At 45.9% G+C, this 21,769-nt stretch overlaps 1 protein-coding gene across 3 annotated transcripts; it reads right to left on the minus strand.

Moving 5' to 3' along the window:
* Nucleotides 1–1,546: 1,546 nt before the first annotated feature.
* On the minus strand, nt 1,547–17,125 carry CCDC117 (coiled-coil domain containing 117). 3 transcript variants are annotated; one of them, XR_005661242.1, is made up of 7 exons: nt 16,833–17,125; nt 12,750–12,800; nt 11,529–11,762; nt 10,584–10,721; nt 8,178–9,742; nt 6,586–6,642; nt 1,547–1,677 (listed from the first exon to the last, which is right to left on the minus strand). XR_005661242.1 is itself a non-coding variant. In XM_029048699.2 (5 exons), exons 1-5 carry the CDS (start codon nt 16,979–16,981, stop codon nt 9,496–9,498), a joined length of 819 nt encoding a protein of 272 aa, XP_028904532.1. In that variant the 5' UTR covers nt 16,982–17,125; the 3' UTR covers nt 7,038–9,495. The 3 variants fall into 3 exon arrangements, 1 of the variants encoding a protein (XP_028904532.1); XR_003754148.2 differs by lacking the exons at nt 1,547–1,677; nt 6,586–6,642 and having other exon boundaries at nt 7,038–8,361; nt 8,693–9,742; XM_029048699.2 differs by lacking the exons at nt 1,547–1,677; nt 6,586–6,642 and having other exon boundaries at nt 7,038–9,742.
* Between the last annotated feature and the right edge of the window lie 4,644 nt (nt 17,126–21,769).

The following is a 21,769-nucleotide window of genomic DNA, read 5'->3' on the forward strand; positions in this document are numbered from 1 at the left end:
TTGAAACGAGCTGAGCCAGGCTAACATCAGGCAGTTAGGTTCTTTAATTTTTCTAAGTAGAATGGAGTCAACTATTGTATTTGAGTGCTTTGTTTTTCATAGTAAATGCTTACCTTATGTTGGGCAGGAACAGACCATTTTGGCCCCTCCCCATCTGAGGGATGTGAGACTTCAGAAACCTCACGTCCTCGTGAAACCTCATGAAAAAGGACATTTATTTTCAAGCACTAGGTGACGAGACAATTTTAACCCATCATAGTCATCTCTGGCACACCCTTTTTCAGATAAATACCCAGATCGCTTCAGCCATTTAGGGCCAAAACCATGATTTCAATGCAAGTAGGACCAGCTGCCTGAAACTGGGGGCTGTGACAGTTCTCCTGCCTGGGCTGTGGCACGAGAATGAGCCAGAGCAGGACATGACTCTATTTCAATAGTGTCAAGTTTCATTTCCTGAGCAGATGTGAAGACACCTGCTATTTCACACTAAAATACAGAGCAGAGAAGAGGTTTTTTCCTGACAGTTGGGAGGGTGCAAAATTTCCTACTAAGGAAAGCCATTTACTTCCCTTTCCAGTCCAGAGTATCCTAACACCCATTAGGTGGCAAAATTTATCCAGGAGGATTGTTTAAGATAGGAAGAACATTTGCCAGGTTCTGAAGTGCTACTTCAAAATCCAACCCGTTTGCCACCCCAAGATAGTTATGCAAGACATGGCTTGGAGCCAACAAATCAATGGTATTTATTGAGCACTTACTATGTGCAGAGCACTGTACTAAGTGCATGGGAGAGTACAATACAACTCTGGAGTTGGAAGGAAGGTTCCTTGCCCACAAGGAGCTTACAATTTAGAAGGGAAGATGGACATGAATGTAAGTAAACCCAAGTTGATGTCAGTGGCACTTGGAGCTCATGTTGATTTACACAGCAAGACCTATTAGGATAGCAAGACAGAAGCCCGCTGTCAGCAAAAGCAGGCCAACTTGACCTTAAATTGTGTCCCAGGACAACAAGATTGATCAAAACATTGGCCTGTACAGCCAGTTCTTGATTTAAGATGGAGATAGATTGAATGGCACTTAATGTTTTTAAGTTTGCACCTCGTCTTCAACTTCACAAACTTCATTTATGGCAGTGGCTCAGGGTGTGGGGTCATAGAGCTCTAGGGAAATGAGGAATTGTTTTAAAAACTCTGATGGAGGCAGAGCAGAGAAACTTTAAAAGTTTAAGGAGGGTGGGAGAGGCTGGAGGGAATAAATTAAACTTGATTACCGGGTTGACCTGTTAATCGTGTCTATCTTCCCTATCGTAGAACCCCTGATTCAGTATAAAGACTTTAATGTAGAAATGTCACCTATATCACAAGTTAGATAGTTTAGGTAAAAAAAATCTAATTTAAATTGAGAATCCAATCCTGTATAACATTTTACTAGGACACAATTGGTTCAGACTTACATTTTGACTTAAGTTTTCAGGAAGTTGTCACAAATCCCAGGAATGTTTCTTTTTTTCATCTTGGCAAGAAGGCAATCTGGAAACAGTATATCTCATGTACAGATGTGTTTATGAACCTATGAACCACAATCCTTCTCATAAAATTTCTTACAATATTCTGGGTCTTGAAACATTTCTGATCCTCTCTCTGCTTCTTGCCTCAGTTCTCAGTACCCATGTTCCTGAGGAGGAGGAGGGGGAGAAGTACTTAGTGGGGAGAAAACAAAGAACACTTGGAACAATGTTCCACCCTGTGACATATTTCCACTTAATAAATCATAGTTCCCCAATCCCTAAGTGACTGTTGCTCCAAATCTCCTTTCTGTACTCTACAAGCACATTCACTCGATAACAGCCTCCCCTAGGCACTACATATTAGTGACTATCTCGACACACTATCAAAACTTTCCCCTTTACTATTGAGTAGCAACTGAAATAAGCCTGCCTACTCAGGCCTGTCTAAAGTTTTAATGCTACTGTGCTTAAATGGCTCATAAGACACAGTTCTAACGAGCCTCTGGCATAGCAGTGAGTTTCAACAGAGAAAACCTAGGTGAGAATGGAGCGTGCAGGATGACCCTTCCTCTTGCTTCTTTTACCATTCTTCATCCCATTGAATGTAATAAAGAGCACAGGAGAACCCCACACTATCACTAGGCTATGTTCTCTGAAAATAGGGGTTTTCGTGAACGGCTGTGTCATGGGATATGTCTTCTCGGACTTAAAATGCACTTTAGGGGATGTTAGTTAACCCTGACAATGAAAGAGCCCTAAGTTAAAATAATAATGGTCTTTGTTAAGCGCTTACAATGTGCCAAGCACTGTTCTAAGCGCTGGGGTAGATACAAGGTAATCAGGTTGTCCCACATGGGGCTTATGGTTTTAATCCCCATTTTACAGATGAGGTGACTGAGGCATAGAGAAGTTAAGTGACTTGCCCGAGGTCACACAGGAGCCAAGTGGCTGAGCTGGGATTAGAACCCACGTCCTCTGACTGCCAAACCCGTGCTCTTGCCCCACCGCTGACCCTGTAGATCGCTCAGTCGCTCCCCCTGCCCCTCCTAGTTCTCCCCTTTTCCGGTGGCTTTTTTGCTCCAGTTCTCCATATCTGCCCTCTCCCCAGCACTCTAATTTTTTAACTTGAATCCAAAAAAACATCTACTAGTACAGTGTGGTGGTTGTATTGCCCCCTACCTCATGCTTTCACTTCCTTCTTCAAGCCCAGTCTCCCCTCCCTACCAGTCTGTGGGTTCAGAGATAGGGATGGAGGGGGGCCTGATGGCGAGAACCCCTCTGAGGGCCACACCCGGAGAGTTTACAATACTCTACCAGTCTCGACGGCGGGAGAGTGAGTCAAGCAGAGGCCTGTCCATTCCATTCCTAGCTTGGGCAGTGGCAGGCAATATGCTAAAAGTCAAAACTCACCTGTGCCGGGCAGCAGCGGCACGGGAGAGAGTTGAGGGCAGACACTCAGGTTGACTGCGTGGAAGGAGGCGATGGTAAACCACTTCTGGATTTTTATCAAGAAAACTCTATGGATACACTACCAGAATGATTGCAGATAGAGGTGGGGCGTTTTGGAAGAGAGGTGTCCATGGCATTGCTATGGGTCGGAGACGACTCGATGGCATAAGACAAGGCAGGCTGTCAGATTTGGCAAAGAAGGTCGCCGATAACCTAGAAGGCTGGTTCTGGGGAGCAAAAGGAGCGAAAGCCAGATTGGAGGGGATCTAGGAGAGAATTGGAGGAGAGGAAGTGGAGACAGCTGGTGTAAACAACTTAAGAAGTTTGGAGAGAAATGGTAGGAGGAAGATGGGATAACTGGAGGGAGCCGTGGGATCGAGGGAGGGGTTTTTTAGGATAGGAGATACGTAAGCATGGTCGAAAGCAGTGGGGAAGAAGCCAGGAAGGAAGGGGGGGTGGGGGAGGTGAGTGTTATAAAGCTATGAAGGGATGGGGTCTGAAGCACAGGTGGAGGGGCTAGATATAGAAAGGAGGCGAGATATTTCATCTTAAGCTACTGCAGCGAGCATGGGGACAGTCAAAGAGGGTGGAGGAGGGGGTTTGGAGAAGAGCAGGGGAGATTTCAGGGAGCTCACATCTGATGGTTTCAATTTTGTTGATAAAGTACGTGGCCACGTCATTAGGGGAAAGAGATGGTGGGGTGGGCGGACAAGAGAATTGAGAAGGGAGTTGAATGTCTGGAACAGCTGCCAGGGACATTGGGTGTGGGTGTGAATTCAGAAGAGGTATTGTTGTCGGGCAGTGGAGAGGGCCGATCTGAAGCAGATAAGAATTAATTTTAGGTGGACAAGGTCAGAGAAATGTCTGGATTTCCTCCAACAGCACTCTGCAGCTGGGGGACGGGAGCGGACGAAGGAGACTGTGGAGGTGATCCAGGATTGTGGGTACTAAACACTTGGAAAAATACACTACAATGGTATTTGTAGTCCCAATCCCTGTTCACAATTGCATCTAACTTCCTTTCTGTAGTTTTCTTTCGGGACCTCTAAAGCCAGATTGGAACCTTATAACTCTAATGTCGGAATACAAGGATGGAAAGGAGGTAGTCAGAGAAAAAGCTGGATCAGGCGATGTCATGGAGGCAGGAATATTTGAACTCCCCTCAGAATCCAAAAGCCTGTGGACTTCCAGGGTGATGCCAACAAAACCACTTGAAGTATTTGAGTGGGATAGGGAACCTACTCAAATGTGTCAAATTAGCTAAAACAGTATGCAGATCTCTAGACTGTCAGCTCGTTGTAGGCAAAGAATGTCTATCATACTCTCCCAAGCGCTTAGTACAGCACTCTGCATACTTTAAGTGCTCAGTAAATACAAATGAATGAATCTCTACAACAGGTTTTTAGCTATCAGGTATGTAACTAGTATATAATATGTATAGAGAAGCAGCGCGGCTCAGTGGAAAGAGCCCAGGCTTGGGAGTCAGAGGTCATGGGTTTGAATCCCGGCTCTGCTACGTGTCAGCTGTGTTACTGTGGGCAAGTCACTTAACTTCTCGGTGCCTCAGTTACCTCATCTGTAAAATGGGGATGAAGACTGTGAGCCTCATGTGGGACAACCTGATCACCTTGTATCTACCCCAGTGCTTAGAAAAGTGCTTGGCACATTGTAAGCACTTAACAAATACCAACATTATCATTATTATTATTATAGAGAAGCAGCGTGGCTCAGTGGAAAGAGCTCGGGCTTGGGAGTCAGAGGTCATGGGTTTGAATTCCGGCTCTGCCACGTGTCAGCTGTGTGACTGTGGGCAAGTCACTGCACTTCCTCTGTGCCTCAGTTACCTCATCTGTAAAATGGGGATGAAGACTGTGAGCCTCACATGGGATGACCTGATTACCCTGTATCTACCCCAGCACTTAGAACAGTGCTCTGCACCTAGTAAGCGCTTAAATACCAACATTGTTATTATTATTACTATATTGACTTGCAAATTGTGAATAGTTCAGCCATAAATGATCTCAAATTCATAGGGGCTTTTAAGAGAAATAGTATCGACTCCTGGTTACACCCTGACTGTAGCCTCCACTCTACCCCTCCATCGGGAAAGGTTGCTTAAAATAATCTACATTTATAGTAGGCTTCTGGGAACACACCCTGTAGGAAGAGGTTGGCAACCCTGCCACCCTGTGGCCTTAGTGTGGAATCCCAGAAAGGAAATGGGTCTGTGGTTGTGTGACTGGAGGTGAAGAGCACCTTTTTTTCTTTCCCCAGTTAGCCCCAGAAATCAGGCTTTGAAAATTAATTTTTCACAACTTTCTACCCAGTTTAACCCTCCAAGGCTCAAATGGACTTTACCTCTTCGCAAAGAAAAGCCTTATCTCCCATCTACCAATTCTACTCTACTCTTCCAAGTGTTTAGTGAAGGGTCCTGGACTCTTCAAGTGCTCAATAAATTCTGTAAAATGGTTGACTGAAGTCTTGATTGAGAAGCAGCTTGGCCTAGTGGAAAGACCACAGGCCTGGGAGTCAGGAGAACCTGGGTTCTAATTCTGGCTTTGCCAAGGTCTTGCTGTGTGAGCTTGGGCAAGTCACTTTACTTTTCTGTACCTCAGTTTCCTCAACTGTAAAACAGGGCTTAAATTCCTGTTCTCCCTAGACTGAGAGCCTCATGCAGGACATGGACTGTTTCTGACCTAATTAACTTGTACCTACCCTAGTGCTCAAATCAGTGTTTGACACATAATAAGCGCTAACAAATACCATTTAAAAAATAAAACAGAAGTCTTGTCAAATTTGCCAGGCTAGCTGAAGGGCTCTTCCATTCTGAACTTTTATTGGTCATTACTTAGAATCCATTTGTAGATTGGAAAGTTTTGAGGCCCACAGTTTACTCTTAAAATTTGGAATCAATTTTAAGGGGGGAAAGGGTAGGGGAAGAATACACTATCCTTCAAAAATCTAATTGTCAAATATCAAAAGTTATCAGTGGAGACATGCAGCAGTTCACGTCCTTTGAAATATATTTATGTATAGTGAGCCATTATATAGTTGATCTTGACTCTCCTGCTTCCAATTTCTAGTTCTATCTCTTGCCTATCCACAAACTTCCCTTTCTCTGGCCCAAACTCACCAGCCCACATAGCTCCCTAATTTCAAAAGCCACACCTCCTTCAAGAAGCCTTCCCCCATGGATTTTAAACACTCCATGGGCATCCCAACCCAATGTATACTTTCTTCAATGTTTTATTCCTGACCTCAGCACTCATATATATATATAGGGATATTTTCATCCATACATTATTTGTTCAGCTGCTTCATCCTGTTTGTACAGATCGATTAGACTGTAAACCTGTGATTAGACTGTAAGCCCGTCAAACAGCAGGGACTGTATCTGTTGCCGACTTGTTCATTCCAAGCGCTTAGTACAGTGCTCTGCACATAGTAAGCGCTCAATAAATACTATTGAATTTCCTTCTTGATCGTCATTCTATTTTCTTTATGCAAAAATAACTGATGTCTTATCCAGAAAACTGTAAGATCCTTGAAGGCAGGGAGTATGTTTGGAGGGCCACTGTGGCCTAGCGAAAAGGGCAAAGGTCTGGAGTCAGAATTCTGCCACTTACCTGCTGTGCGACCTTGGAAAAGTCACTTTGTCTTCTCTGTGCCTCAGTTTCTCATATCTGTAAAATGAAAATTCAATATTTGTTCTCCCTCCTAAGACTGAAAGCCTCATGTGGGAGAGGGAACTACGTCCGATCTGATAAATTTGTATCTACCCCTGCACCTGACATGTAGTAAGCACTTAATGAGTACCAAAATCACTATTATTGCTAGTACAGTGCTCTTTGAAGACCTTAGCACAGGGCCGAGCACTCTGTAGGTACTTGAGAAATACCACAGATTGATTGGATCAGTGGTAGTCACAAGTAGTGATGTGAATGCTGCATCACATATACCCACTCAAGATGCCCGGAAAAGCAGGAAGATTCTGTTATTTTCATTAAACGGTTCCACTTTTTCACTAGTTAAACCCCTTCTGCTAGCTGCAGAAATGTCAAAAAGTCCAGCAAAGAAGTCAAAACCACAAAAGTTTTATTGAAAACCATGACATAACAAAAGACCAGATTCTCAACTGGAAATAAAATACCCAGAAACTTTTCAGGGCTTCCCTGGCACTATATTATTCCTGCCACCTGTTAAGTTTTACAAATAATTCAATCTTTGCTCATTGAAGTTCACCTGCTCCAGACAAAATCCCCCCTTATTTTTCCCCCATCTACTGGTCCATGCTGCAGGAGTAACCCTAAATAAATACAGATAACGATTCATAGAAAAACCTCTAAGGAACAAAAGCTTTATGCTAAAAAAAAAAAAAGTAGAGGCAGCATAAGGACTGAGTAGATGGCTCAGAATAATTAAGCACCTGAAGAGGAAAAAGGAACATCTGAACAGTAACCTTCGTTTTATCATACGGAAAAGAAACATCAGGCAGGAACATCAAAACCTTTTTTTTCTTTTTTTGCAAAAAAGATATCAAAGAGTAGAAAACTTTTCTGAATTATGTATCTTCTATAAACTGCTACCCCGCTGCCAGTTTCACTTGGAGTTACTAAACCTGTGACCTTTTTTTTTTTTTAAAACACTCCCTGGCTCTAAACCTTTGTAAATAAAACAATTCTGAGAGAGTACAGTTTGATCCCCTTCTCAGAGCCAGCATTGTACCTCTAACTGGTGATAAATGCTCCCCTCTGTTCAGGTATTCTAGCAATCCTTCTTGCACCAAAATATTTAAGGCTTTATATTTTGCAAGGTGGTTTCATGAAAATCAAACTCCATGGAGTTGGAACTTCCCAGGCCATATCTTTGAGGACATCAACTAGAAAAATTAGAAAAAGAAAGCGAAGAGGGCCACCTCCAGCTTGCAAGTCTGAACCTAAGAGACTGACTGAGCTAGTTTCTTGTGGCTTCAAAAATCGTTCAAAACTAGAATGCTTTGCTAATTAGACGTCTACAAATTTCATTACAAATATTCAACTTTTTGCTGGCTACCCAAAGAAGTAAAGATAATGACGGCAGGCGCAAAACAGGCAAAAGCAGAAGCTACTTCTTTTGAAAGACCAGGTCTCCCTTTTATATATTTGTAACAAGGGAGGGGGCTTCAGCAAGAGATTAAAAACTGTTTAAAGTGCTGATTTCCACCACCCACTCTACTTACTAGTACGAAGCACTTCTTCCTGTGGGAAATGCTAGTTGGTTGAGCAGGAAGAAATGGGAAAAGCCGTCTCCTGAGTAAGTTTTTAGAAAGGCCAGTGCACCTCATGGAGGACTTTCGGTTGTAACATAGCACGCTTAATTTGCTCAGCATCCAACTCAACAACAGACAACCAGCGCTCATCTTCCTGAGGAAAAAAAAAACACCAGTCTAGCCCCAAAATCTTATTCCTGATGTCTCCAGAGGAAACCCGTGAGGACTGATTAAGAAGCTCAGAGGTGATGACCCTATCATTGGGAAGACTGTTGAAGATAGTCTTTACTGAATCATGGGCTCATCACCAAGTACAGAAGCTATTTATGTACACTGAAATGAATTCAGAATTCACTCTTTGTGTCAGATGTCATTAGCAGAATGAATTCTTGCACTAATTACATTAGGGGCAGCCACCCAGGGCAGGTTCTTCTGGTTTAGAAAAACCATCCTCAACCCTGGAAAGTGAAAGAACTGAGAGTTACCTGAAGGATACTCCCTTTTAGCCAATTGGCACAAGCCATGCTCAGTCACACAGGTTCAACTCAAAAGGACCTCAGCAGTCCTACACTGCAAACATTACAGATGGCTCATCTGGAGCATTACCATTCACTTCATGTCATACGAGATAAGGGGTGAACAGTAGCGCAAATGCAAATCTCATGTCACCCTCCTCCACGTTTTAATCTTGATCTCTCCACTCCTACAAGGCAAAAAGAGGAGCCTCACTTTGACTTGTCCTTGGGTCAAAAGAACTACATTTAGTAGATAACTGATAGAGGGTGCCTCCCAACCCCTGACTTTCCTCATCACTAAATTCGGCTACAGGTCATGTCCCTTCCTCCTGTTAAGTGATACCGCTGGCCCCTGAGCTCTCTGTGAAAAGACGGTCAGGCTACACTCCAGAGTGGCAAAATCCCTGCTCCACCTGTGAAATGACAACTACTAATGCTAACATCGAGGAGCACCGCCCCCTCACCCCCCCGCAAATTTTTCATGGCTCAGAAGGTACAATGGATGGCCCAAGCCACCAATACATTCATTATCTAGACTTTATTCCTTCTCCCAAGGCAGTGTTTAGACATTCCCAATCATCCCAATGGAAAGTGCTTCCTCCTGATCCAAAGAACAACTCCCTTTTCAAAAAGTTGCTGCCTCCAAGAAGTAGCTGCCCCACACAAGCCCTGGGCAGAATGTCAACTGGAATGACGTTCAAGCCCACAAAGTTTGCTAGGAAAGTCTCATAATCAAACCCAAGAACGTTCAGAAAATTCTTTCCAATGGGTGTCTAGAGTTCCATTTCTTCTTCTGTGCACCCCGCTGGCTCCAAGCTATTGTACAGAGGTATCTCCGCTGACCGAGCCTCGGAGAAGAGTTCATTTCGCTGATGGAAGTTGGCTCCGGCTACCCCTGGCTTGGCACGGCCCTTTCTTGTTTCTTGTGGGAAGTTCTTAACACCAGAGAGACGCTTTGGCTTGTCCGAGAGAATTTCAGGAAGTGGTTTCCACAGCACCAACTCCATGGAAGGACGGTTCCTGAAAGAGAGTAAATATTTATGTTTTTTAAACTTACAAAAAAACCCTCTTGGTACTGAGAAGCAACACCGCCTAGTGGAAAGAGCGCATGCCTGGGAGTCAGAAGACCTGGGTTCTAATCCCCATTCTGTCATTTGCCTGCTGTGTGACCTTAGGCAAGTCACTTACCTTCTCCGTGCCCCAATTCCCTCATCTGCAAAATGGGGAATCAATACTTGTTCTCTCTCCTATTTAGACCTTGAGCCCCCACGTGGGACCTGATTAGCTTGCCTCTACCCCAGCACTTAATACAGTGCTTGACACATAGTAAGCACTTAAATACAATTATAATTCTTTTGGAGGATAACGGTGGTATTTGTCACCAATTATTCATGGCAATGGTTTAAAAGAGATGATGGATAACCACGCAAATCCAACTGAAGTGATCACAAGTGAGCTACATATGGTAGAATAATAAGATCTTTCATCAGTTCCTGGTGAAATAACATTGCCCAGACAGTCATCATCGTAAGGCTTTTCCCCTTTAACATAAGGTATACTGAAGTACGAGGACACAAAATTAAACAAATATAAGTGATTTGATCCAATAAGTACAACTCTAGACTTGTTGTGGAAAGTGAATGTGTCTAGCAACTGTTATATTATACTCTCCCAAGTGCTTAGTTCAGTGCTCTGCACACAGAGAGTGCTCAAAAATACCACTAATCGATTGAAGTGCTAGGGATTGCACAATGAACACACAGATTTCATTGCACCCTATGGAAGATCCCAAAATATTGGGATTTCCTAGAGGAAAAAATCTGACTCTGGTTCCCCAACTCCATTTGCCCCCAGGACTTACATGGACTCAATTATTTTCTTAGTGAGGACTTCATCCAATTCCCTTTTCAAGCCTGTTTTCAGAGCATCAGACATAATGAGCGTGGGTAAATTGCTCACACTTCTGTCAGCTTCAACTTCTTCATCTTCATCAATCAATCTGGGTGATTTGAGTAAAGGCAGAAAGGAACAAGAGAAGAAACATGGTCAGAACATTCCATTTTTTAAGCCAAATCATTTTACTTTATTGGACCTTTTTGAAAAGAAATTGACTGAGTTTCAAAAACATTTGGAAGTGATAAGCCACCTCTAGCTGTGGTTATGCAAGTACAAAATGAGGTTAGTGAAGAGCAATAGTAAGAAGTTCATGAATTGGCATACACGTTGCTCTCTGTATTATACGATGCAATTTAGAGCAACTATATTCCCTAAGCATCTAATACCCTCCTGCCTAGCACACACTGGGGGCTCAGAAAATGAGGGTAATCATTATGAGTGGTATTTACTGAATGCCCACTGAGTGCCAAACACTGTACTGAGCACCTGTACGAGAGAAGCAGGACACACAGATCATGGGCCCCCCCAAAACTTTCAGATGCCACCGTGCTATGAAGTATTACTGAACTTGGAAACGATGAAAAAATAATGTAGGGAGATTAGAAAAACTGAAGAGGCTGAGCAATGTGTTCCTCCCCAAATTCTAAACAAATAACATCCATTTGAAAAAGGAAAGGAAAAAAATGAAAAAGAAATTCAGAGAAGTAGCACTTCTCCCAGGGCACTTAAGTGCATTTTTAGCTTTCCCTGACACTGCACTAGGGTCATCTGAGGCGCTGAATCCTGTGGCATGATCAAATCTGGGATTACGACGGTCTCTCCTCCTGTGTCCTGCGTAGGATAGAACATCATATCCTCCTCCATACACGTGATGAGAGAAAAGCGAGAGAGCTGGTCTGGCTGTAGTTACCTCTCCTCAATCTCCTGAAGCTTTCTGCGGGCCACTTCACATTGCTGGTCTCCAGTTGTCTGATCCATTTCTTCGCAGGTGACATCCAGGACGCTGGGGGTGGGGAGGGCACCAATGCACTGGCTTACTCCTTGACCCACGCCTTGCTCATGTGCATGGAGAACCCAGTCCCCGAGATTAGGGTCCACAGGACCGAGGGCACACTCTGTCAGTCGTCTCTTAGTTGCTGGCAAACTGGAAAATAAGGACAAAAGACCCTAGGCAACTGAGTCAGCAACAGGGTCTTTTTTCACTTTGCCTATGGAAAGAAGTGTCCCCTCAATCACCTTCATCATCAGGAAAGTATTTATTAAGCACTTACTAATGTGCTATGCACTGGGCAAATACTGAGGTAGATGCAAGAGAAACAAATCGGACATACTGTCTTTCCCATTTGGGACTCAAAGTTTAAGAGGGAGAGCCATTTTTTAAATCCCTATTTTACAGAAGGAAAAAGTGAGGCTCAGAAACACAAAGTGACTTGACCAAGGTCAAAAAGCACGCACACACTGATCATGAGGGTTGCCATGAAAGGAATGCCGCAAAACCAAATGATTACAGGAAAACAACAAGAGAACACAATGAAATAAATAAGCATGATTTACACCCCACCCCCTTGAAGCAGCGTGGCTCAGTGGAAAGAGCCCGGGTTTGGGAGTCAGAGGTCATGGGTTCTAATCCCAGCTCTGCCGCTTGCCAGCTGTGTGACCTTGGGCAAGTCATTTAACTTCTCTGTGCCTCAGCTCCCTCATCTGTAAAATGGGGATTAAAACTGTGAGCCCCACGTGGGACAATCTGATCGCCCTGTATCCCCGCAGCGCTTAGAACACGGCTTTGCACATAGTAAGAGCTTAATAAACACCACCAATATTATTATTATTGTAATTCTAGATGATAAAACAGAAAGTTTCCTCTGGTAATTCTTTGCCTGAAGCTTTATCCCCCAGCTCCGGGCAGAACTATTCATAATTATTGCTGGTGCCGGAAAAGCAACCTAGGCGAAGTGGGCAGTAAAAAAGGAGCATTTTTAACAAAGGGCATCAAGAAGGCAAGGGTGTGAATGGGGAAAAACAAAAGAAAAACTACACAGCACATTACCATCTCCATAGGCAGTAAACAGCCCAGGAAAAGAAGAAAGCTAAATTAAACCAAGTTATAAAATAATCAAGCCGTAAAACTCACCCATCATCCTCTTCTTCTCTCTTGTGCTTCTTTCTATTGTGGAGAAAGACCCTGTCAAGGAGAGGGGAAATCAATTGAGAAACCTTAATTGGGCTGCCTTCATCATCTTCATCATTAGCAAAACTTTTCAACTTGCAGAGCAGGCATTCCAACTAAAGCACAAGGTCATATGTGATCTCGAACACAGCCTCTGGGTTTACAGGGTACCAATTCGGGTACCCCAATTCCCGGAATTAGGGTGGCTCGAAAATACACCCCCAGCAATGATCACTATAATTTTTTTTTAATATATTTACCACCCACTGGGGTGGTAATATTTACTGATAGGAGCCTGGAGTTCCCTTACCGAAGGGAAAGGCAGTTGAAAATTCGGGGCTCCAGGATGCAGGCTCCACGACAACTGGCCCGCTTCCTGGGGTTATAGGGGCTTGCAAACAGGCTCCCGAGCACTGCGCCAAATCAAAACGCTGAGCTGAGAGTGCAGCAGAGGGTCCCGGGCTGTATTTCCCGACTTAGGGGTGGGGAAGGATGGCAAAACTGCGTCTCCCTGTTCCGAGCAGCCCAAACGGTCAGCTTCTTGAGGACAGGGGAAGCAGCGTGGCTCAGTGGAAAGAGCCTGGGCTTCGGAGTCAGAGGTCATGGGTTCGACTCCCGGCTCTGCCACTTGTCAGCTGTGTGACTGTGGGCAAGTCACTTAACTTCTCTGTGCCTCAGTCACCTCATCTGTAAAATGGGGATTAACTGTGAGCCTCACGTGCGACAGCCTGATTACCCTGTATCTACCCCAGCGCTTAGAACAGTGCTCTGCACATGGTAAGCGCTTAAATACCAACATTATTATTATTATTATCTCCTGGCTCATATGTACTCTCTCACGCCAGGTAGTATGGTGATCTTCACGCTCAATAAATTAACAGTGCTTTGCACATAGTAATCGCTCAATAAATACGAATGAATACTCCAGATCACAAACCACTCAACCTGGCAACAACTTGAAGCGTCTAAGGGGAGCACCATCAGCCGTCAATCGGGGGCATTTACTAGGCGCAGGACCCTGGAGTAAGTGCCGGGATGTGGAAGCTGTGTGGTCTAGTGGATAGAGCCCAAGCCTGAGTTATAAGGACCTGGGTTCTAATCCTAGCTCTGCCCTTTGTCTGCCTTGTAACCTGGGGCGAGTCGCTGCACTTCCTCTGTGCCTGTGACCCCAGCTGGAAAATAGGGATGAAGACTCTGAGTCCCAGCTCGGACAGGGACTGTGCACGACTTCATTAGCCTGTGTCTACTCAAGCGCTTGTGACAGTGCCTGGTACACTGTTCAGCGTGACTTTGTATTCAGTGGTGACTTTGGGCAAGCCACTTAACTTCTCCTTGCCTCAATTCCCTCATCTGTAAAATGGGGATTAAGCCTGTGACCCAACGCTGAGAACAGTGCTTGGCGCAGAGTAAGTATATAGACAGATATAGGTATCTACGTAGAGTAGAGCAGAATATTTAGAATGACCCACGCATGGTGTAGTGGATGCAGCCCGGGCCTGGGAATCAGAAGGTCATGAGTTCTAATCCTGGCCTCTACCACATGTCTGCTGTGTGACCATGGGCAAGTCACTGCACAAGCCGGCTCTGCCACTTGCCAGCTGTGTGACTTTGGGCAAGTCACTTAACTTCTCGGTGCCTCAGTTCCCTAATCTGTAAAATGGGGATTAAGACTGTGAGCCCCACGTGGGACAACCTGATTCCCTTGTGTCTACCCCAGCGCTTAGAACAGTGCTCGGCACATAGTAAGCGCTTAACAAATACCAACATTATTATTATTATCACTTCACTTCTCTGGGCCTCAGTGACCTCATCTGTCAAATGGGGATTGAGACTGTGAGCCCCATATGGGAAGGGACTGTGCCCAAACCGATTTGCTTGCATCCACTCCAGCGCTTAGTACAGTGCCTGACACAAAGTAAGCGCTTAACAAAGACTATCATCATCATTCGTTCATTCAATTGTATTTACTGAGCGCTTATTGTGTACAGAGCACTGTACTATGCGCTTGGGAAGTACATTTCAGCAACAAAGAGGGACAATCCCTGCCCACAAAGGGCTCAAACTCATTTATTCAATCGTATTTATTGAGCGCTTATTGTGTGCAGAGCTCACAGTTTACAAGGGAGTTGACAGGCATCACAACAAGTAAACAGGCATCAGTGGCATCATTATAAATACAAAGAATTATAGATAATAATAACAATAGAATTTAAGCCCTTACTACGGGCCAAGCACTGTTCTAAGAGCTGGAGTAGATATGAGGTAATCAGGTTGTCCCACGTGGGGCTCACAGTCTTCATCCCCATTTGACAGATGAGGGAACTGAGGCCCAAAGAAATGAAGTGACTGACCCAAAGTCACACAGTTGACAAGTGAAGCCACGTGGCTCAGTGGAAAAAGCCCGGGCTTGGGAGCCAGAGGACATGGGTTCAAATCCCGGCTCTGCCGCTTGTCGGCTGTGTGACTCTGGGCAAGTCACTTCACTTCTCGGTGCCTCAGTTACCTCGTCTGTAAAATGGGGATGAAGACTGTGAGCCCTATGTGGGACAACCTGATCCAGCGCTTAGAACTGTGCTTGGTACAGAGTAAGCGCTTCACAAATGCTATCACTATTAAGTGGTGAAGCCGGGATTAGAACCCACGACCTCTGATTCCCAAGCCCGGGCTCTTGCCACTAAGTTGGAATGAGAGATATATATACAAAAAAAATTATTATTATTTTTAATACATAGTAAGGGCCTAGCAAATGCCACTATGTTGCTGCTTCTTCTGATTAATCTGTCCAGTTCCGGCTGCAGACAGGCTGACGGCTGAGGGGTCTGGGGGAGGCCTGGGGAGCTACTAGAGAAGCAGCCTGGCGGAGTGGCCAGAGCCCGGGCCTGGGGGTCAGAGGTCATGGGTTCTAATCCCGGCACCGCCACTTGTCAGCTGTGTGACCTTGGGCCAGTCACTTCACTCTCTGGGCCTCAGTTCCCTCATCTGTAAAATGGGAGTGAAGCCTTACGTGGGACAACCTGATTACCCTGTATCTACCCCAGCGCTTAGAACAGCGCTCGGCACACAGTAAGTGCTTAACAAATACCAAGATTATTATTTATAATTATTAAAATGGGGATGAAGACTGTGAGCCTTAAGTGGGACAACCTGACAACCTTGTATCTCCCCCAGTGCTTAAAACTGTGCTTGGCACACAGTAAGCGCTTAACAAATGCCCCCATTATTATTATTTTTCTCTGGGCCTCAGTTCCCTCACCTGTCAAATGGGGATGAAGACTGTGAGCCCCATGTGGGACAACCTGATGACTTGGCAACTATCCCAGCGCTTAGAACAGTGCTTAGCACGTAGTAAGCGCTTAACAAATACCAACATCATTATTCTTCTTCTTGTGTGGGCCTCAGTTCCCTCCTCTGTCAAATGGGGCTGAAGCCTGGAGGGGGGCCAAAGGGGGGCAAGGCGGCGACGGCGTCCGTCGCTCAGCGGAGAGTGGGAGCCTAACAGATGCGGTGATGATGATAATAATAATGTGGGTATTTGTTAAGCGCTTACTATGTGCAGAGCACTGTTCTAAGCGCTGGGGGAGACACAGGGGCATCAGGGGGTCCCACGGGAGGCTCCCACTCTTCATCCCCATTTTAATCATAATAATGTTGGTATTTGTTAAGCGCTGACTATGTGCAGAGCGCTGTTCTAAGCGCTGGGGGAGACACAGGGTCATCAGGGGGTCCCACGGGAGGCTCCCAGGCTTCATCCCCATTTTAATCATAATAATGTGGGTATTTGTCAAGCGCTGACTGTGTGCAGAGCGCTGTTCTAAGCGCTGGGATAGACACAGGGAGGCTCCCAATCTTCATCCCCATTTTAATAATAGTAACGATAACGTTGGTATTTGTTGAGCGCTGACGACGTGCAGAGCGCTGTCCTAAGCGCTGGGAGAGACCCAGGGGAATGAGGTGGTCCCACGTGGGGCTCCCAGGCTTCACCCCCCCATTTGACAGATGAGCTAACTGAGGCTGACGGTGGGAGGAAGAAGCGATGGTGGATCTTACCGCGGGCGGGGGGCGGCGGGCGGCGGGGCCTTGGGGCAGGAGGGCCGCGACAGGTCCAGGCCGAGCCCGGCGCAGGCCGCAGGGGGCTGCGACAAGTCGGGGCTGCGGCCCAGGGGGAGCCCGCTGAAGGGTCGGCCCAGCGCCGCCATGGACCACGACTTCTCCTCCTCCTCCTCCTTCTTCTCTTCTTCTTCTTCTCCTCCTCCTCCTTCTTCTTCTTCTTCTCCTCAGGACGGGCCGCCAACCGTCACCGCCGCGCGCCTTCCGCCCCAAGCCAGGCCCAGCGCCCCCGCCCACGCTACCTCACGGCTTCTAGAACCCTCCCGCCGCCGCGCACGCCGGGACTTGTAGTTCCCGTCCCGCCCCGGAGTGGTAGTCCCCGCCCCGCTGCACGCCGGGATTTGTAGTTCTCTTTCTGCCCCGGTGCACGCCGGGACGTGTCGTTCTCTCTCCCCCCGGAGTGGTAGTCTCCGCCCCGGTGCCCGCCGGGACTTGTAGTTCTCTTTCTGCCCCGGTGCACGCCGGGACTCGTCGTTCTCTTCCCCCCGGAGTGGTAGTCTCCGCCCCGGTGCCCGCCGGGCCTTGTCGTTCCCTTTCCCCGGAGTTGTCGTCTCTGCCCCGGTACACGTCGGGACTTGTTATTCCCTTTCCCCCTGGAGTTGTCGTCTCTGCCCCGGTGCACGCCGGGACTTGTAGTTCTCTTTTCCCCGGAGTTGTCGTCTCTGCCCCGGTGCACGCCGGGACTTGTAGTTCACGCGCCCCTTTGGCCTTCGCTGGGGGCGGGGGGCGGTTCAGGGAAGTTAAGCCTCATTGCCGTTGGCCTGGAGCGCCTACGGGGTGGCAGGGACGGGCCCAAGGGAGAGGGTGGGTGCTGCCACATCGGGTTACGATCCAGGCCCTGAGACACGGGGGGCTCGCAGGCTTCATCCCCCCCATTTTACAGATGAAGGAACTGAGGCCCCAGAGAAGTGACTTGACCAAGGTAACAGAGCCGACAAGGGTCGGAGCTGGGATTAGAACCCATGACCTTCTGACTCCCAGGCCGTGCTCTATTCAGGACTTCCCCCCCCCCCCCCCGCCTTTTTAAATGGTATTTGTTTGGCTGTTATAATAATAATCATGATGGTATTTGCTAAATGCTTCCTATGTGCAAAGCACTGTTCTAAGCGCAGGGGGGATACAAGGTGATCAGATTGTCCCACATGGGGCTCACAGTTTTAATCCCCATTTTACAGATGAGGTAACTGAGGCCCAGAAAAGTTAACTGACTTGCCCAAAGTCACACAGCTGACAAGCGGCAGAGCCGGGATGTGAACCCATGAGCTCTGTCTCCCCAGCCAGTGCTCTTTCCACTGAGCCATGATGCTTCTCATATGTGGCCGAGCTGGGATTAGAACCCAGGTCCTTCAGACACCCAGGCCCCAGCTTTCTCCAGTAGGCCACTCTGCATCTCAGCCCTCTTATCCATCTTCACCCAAAGGTGAATTCCACTGTCAATGGAGACTTTCACAGTACAAAGGACAACTCTTTCTCCCCCTGCTATGTATGTGCGTGTGTGCATATACATCAATACCGTCTTTGCTGGATATTGCACAATGTGGTGTTTTGAGAAATTTATGTGCATATATGTTGCACTGGAAATTGGATCAATAGAACCTGTTCTTATTGTGGAATTTTTAAAGACCGCAACCCCTCATATTATAGAGACCTGGGTGAATCATAGTTCCTGCCCGCCAAAGACTTATGTGATCCTAGAATTTTACTGTCACCCTTTTAATCATCTTCCTCACAAATATTTATTGAGGCTGTAGTTTGAGCAGAGCACTTTATGTATATTTTTTGCCTGCATAACTCAAAATCCCCCTGATAATTTTTTTATATTTATCACTCAGTGGGGTGTTAATGTTTATTGAGAGGAGCCTGGGGTTCAAACTTCCAAAGGAAGAGATTTGGGGAAGAGAAATAATACTAAAAAAGAAATACTACCAAAATGAGAGGCTGAGAATCAGAAATCACATATTTGTTTTTATTATATTTGTTTTACTGCATGCAGAACACTGCAGTCAGTGCTGGGGCACCAAACGAGGTGGTCAACTTAGAAATAGCCTCTGACACACAGCACCCTTACAAGGTAGGAAGCAAATAGGGGTTGGGAGGAATTTATACCAAACACAAAAGTAAAGAATGAAATGATAAATGCAGCCAAACCATACACGAAAACAAAAAGACCAGCAGCACAAAACTGCTAAAAGAAGGATTTTTAGGCTCCTCGCCCCTGTGGGGACCAATCCAAACAAGCACAACATTTCTCAGTTGCAACCTCCAAAAGAAGTTAAGCTCCTGAAGGACAAGGATCTACTCCCAAGCGCTTAGTACAGTGTTCGGCCTAGAGGAAGTGCTCAATAAATACCACTGCTTAAATGATTATTTTATAATGCTTTAACAGGTTCTTTAGTTACACAAAATGATGTGAGGCAAGGAGGCTATAAACTAAATATTCATGATACCTTGACCCCTTGAGGATTTCCACCCCCTTGGGTTTGCAGGGAAAATTGAGCTCTAGGTTTCTTGCCCCAAGTCAGAGAGTCATTCATGTTTGCTTAATCTTTCTAGTCTGGAGGCCTGGATTCATGTTCGAGATGATCTTTCCTAATAAAAGAAAGGTTATTTGAACTATAAAAATGTTATTTTTAGTGAAGCCCTTCCAATTTCAGTTTGTGGTCTGTTCTAATCATGTTTTGGCTCCTTCCCTCCTCCACCTGTGAAGGACTGAATATCGGTCTGTGGAGGAGGTAGTAAAGCACCTCTTTCATCCCCTTCCCTATTTATTCGAGAGTCTTTGTTTGAATTCTAATTATTTAAAGGACCCACCAGGAGGTGGGTTTCCAGAGTGATAGCATTGACATGCAAAAATCAAGCCGATAATAATCGCTGCTGTTAATCTGCCTGCCGAGCCCCTTCAAATAGATGCGGGTGGTGTAAAAATCCCACAAAATCCTTTGACTGTTGTCCAGATGAGATTTAAAGGGAGGCAATATGACCAAAAGAGAAGATCCTGGGACTGGGAAGCAGGAGATCCAGGTTCCAGTTTTACCACTTGCCTGCTGGGGTCACTTGCCGTCTGGGTTCTCTTGGACAAATCATTTAACTTTTCTGTGCTTCAGTTGCCTCACCTACAAATGGGGGAAAAAAATCCCTGATCTTCCTCTCTGTAAATTCCAAGTGGGGCAGGGACTCTGTCCAATGTGAGTATCTCTTATCTATCCTGAGTTTATTACAGTGCCTGGCACATAGTAAGTGCTTAATACCGTTATTATCGGTGAGATTATATTATGGACTCTGAAAGTGAAAAATGAATCAGTTTCATACTGTATGAACCCAGCAGGGTTTCTCGTTGTTAGAAATTCCTGGGCAATCCTTGACTTGTTTTTTGGTAGGCCTGGGATCATATCCGGTTTGGTTTAGGGCTCGAATGCCAATTCTAGGCTGGTTTGGCCTGGTAGCATCAGAGCAGGAGGTAGCCCAGAAAGGGTTTTCTTTTTTAAATGGTATTTAAGTGCTTACTATCTGCCAGGCACTGTACTAAGGAATGGAGCAGAGACAAGCTAATCAGGTTGGACACAGTCCCTGTCTCACAGAGGGCTCAGTCTTAATCCCCATTTTACAGCTGAGGTAGCTGAGGCACAAAGAAGTGAAGTGACTTGCCTGAAGTCACAGAGCAGACAAGTGGCGGAGCTGGAATTAAAACCCAGGTCCTTCTGATTTACGGACCTGTATTCTCTCCACTAGATCACGCTGCTTCTCTGAATCAAAGTGAGCTAAAAAGGCAGCAAAAGCAGGAAAATATTTCGGGGGGGGGGGGGGTGAGGCCCCCAGCCCACACACAGAAAATGGTGGCATCTAAAGGCAGGGCAAGGAAATAGTGCCATGATATGTCACATCCCTTTTTCTTTTTACTTTTTGCTGCCTCGAATGGTTGTCTTGTGTTGGGGCACTCACAATACTGTGTGAATGTCCACCTCCTTCAGGAGCCTTCCTTGATTAATCGCTCATCTCCCCACCTACTCTTTTCAACTGCCACTGTCATAGTTAACAGGGAACATGCCATGTCTGTATTCTGTACTTCCCAAGCACATATTTTTGTGGACTACACTGTGATACTTCTACTATCAAAGTGGGGTACTCCTTACACATACTTTCCTTATCACTGACCACTGACGGGGTTGTTCTCAAATAACCTGTTGGGCAATTAGAATTAAATGGTTACCGGTTCGCAGTTCAAAAATACCACCTTGACTGACATTTTTCAGTAAAAATTCCCATATCGTTAGGTCCACCACAGCAGAGCGCACTACCCTCTTGCTACTCACTGCCTGTTTGCTTTGCTAAATAGTGCAAACATGCAAAAACAGCAAGAAATACAAAGTTTTGGGAGGTACAGTATGGCTGAAGCACAGGGTGGGATATGTAGCCACACAACACCTCTACCACAGCCACTTGTATGCCCATAACAGTGGAAAGAGCCTGGGCTTTGGAGTCAGAGCTCATGAGTTTGAATCCCAGCTCTGCCTCCTGTCAGCTGTGTGACTATGGGCAAGTCACTTAACTTCTCTGTGCCTCAGTTACCTCATCTGTAAAATGAGCATGAAGACTGTGAGCCCCACGTGGGACAACCTGATTCCCCTGTGTCTACCCCAGCGCTTAGAACAGTGCTCTGCACATAGTAAGCGCTTAACAAATACCAACATCATCATCATCATCATCATAACTGCTTCTTCCTTTTCTTGGACATACATAAGCCCATACTCTCCAGAGCATGTAATATAGTGATCCGCACATAGAAAACAATAAATACCTTAGATTGATTGGTCTCCCCTATTCACCCACCCTTCTGTCCCCCTTTGATCAGCACCCTGTTAGCTCTTGATGCTCACCCC

Source organism: Ornithorhynchus anatinus, chromosome 21, assembly GCF_004115215.2.
Source record: "Ornithorhynchus anatinus isolate Pmale09 chromosome 21, mOrnAna1.pri.v4, whole genome shotgun sequence".
In the NCBI taxonomy this organism is placed as follows: domain Eukaryota; kingdom Metazoa; phylum Chordata; class Mammalia; order Monotremata; family Ornithorhynchidae; genus Ornithorhynchus; species Ornithorhynchus anatinus.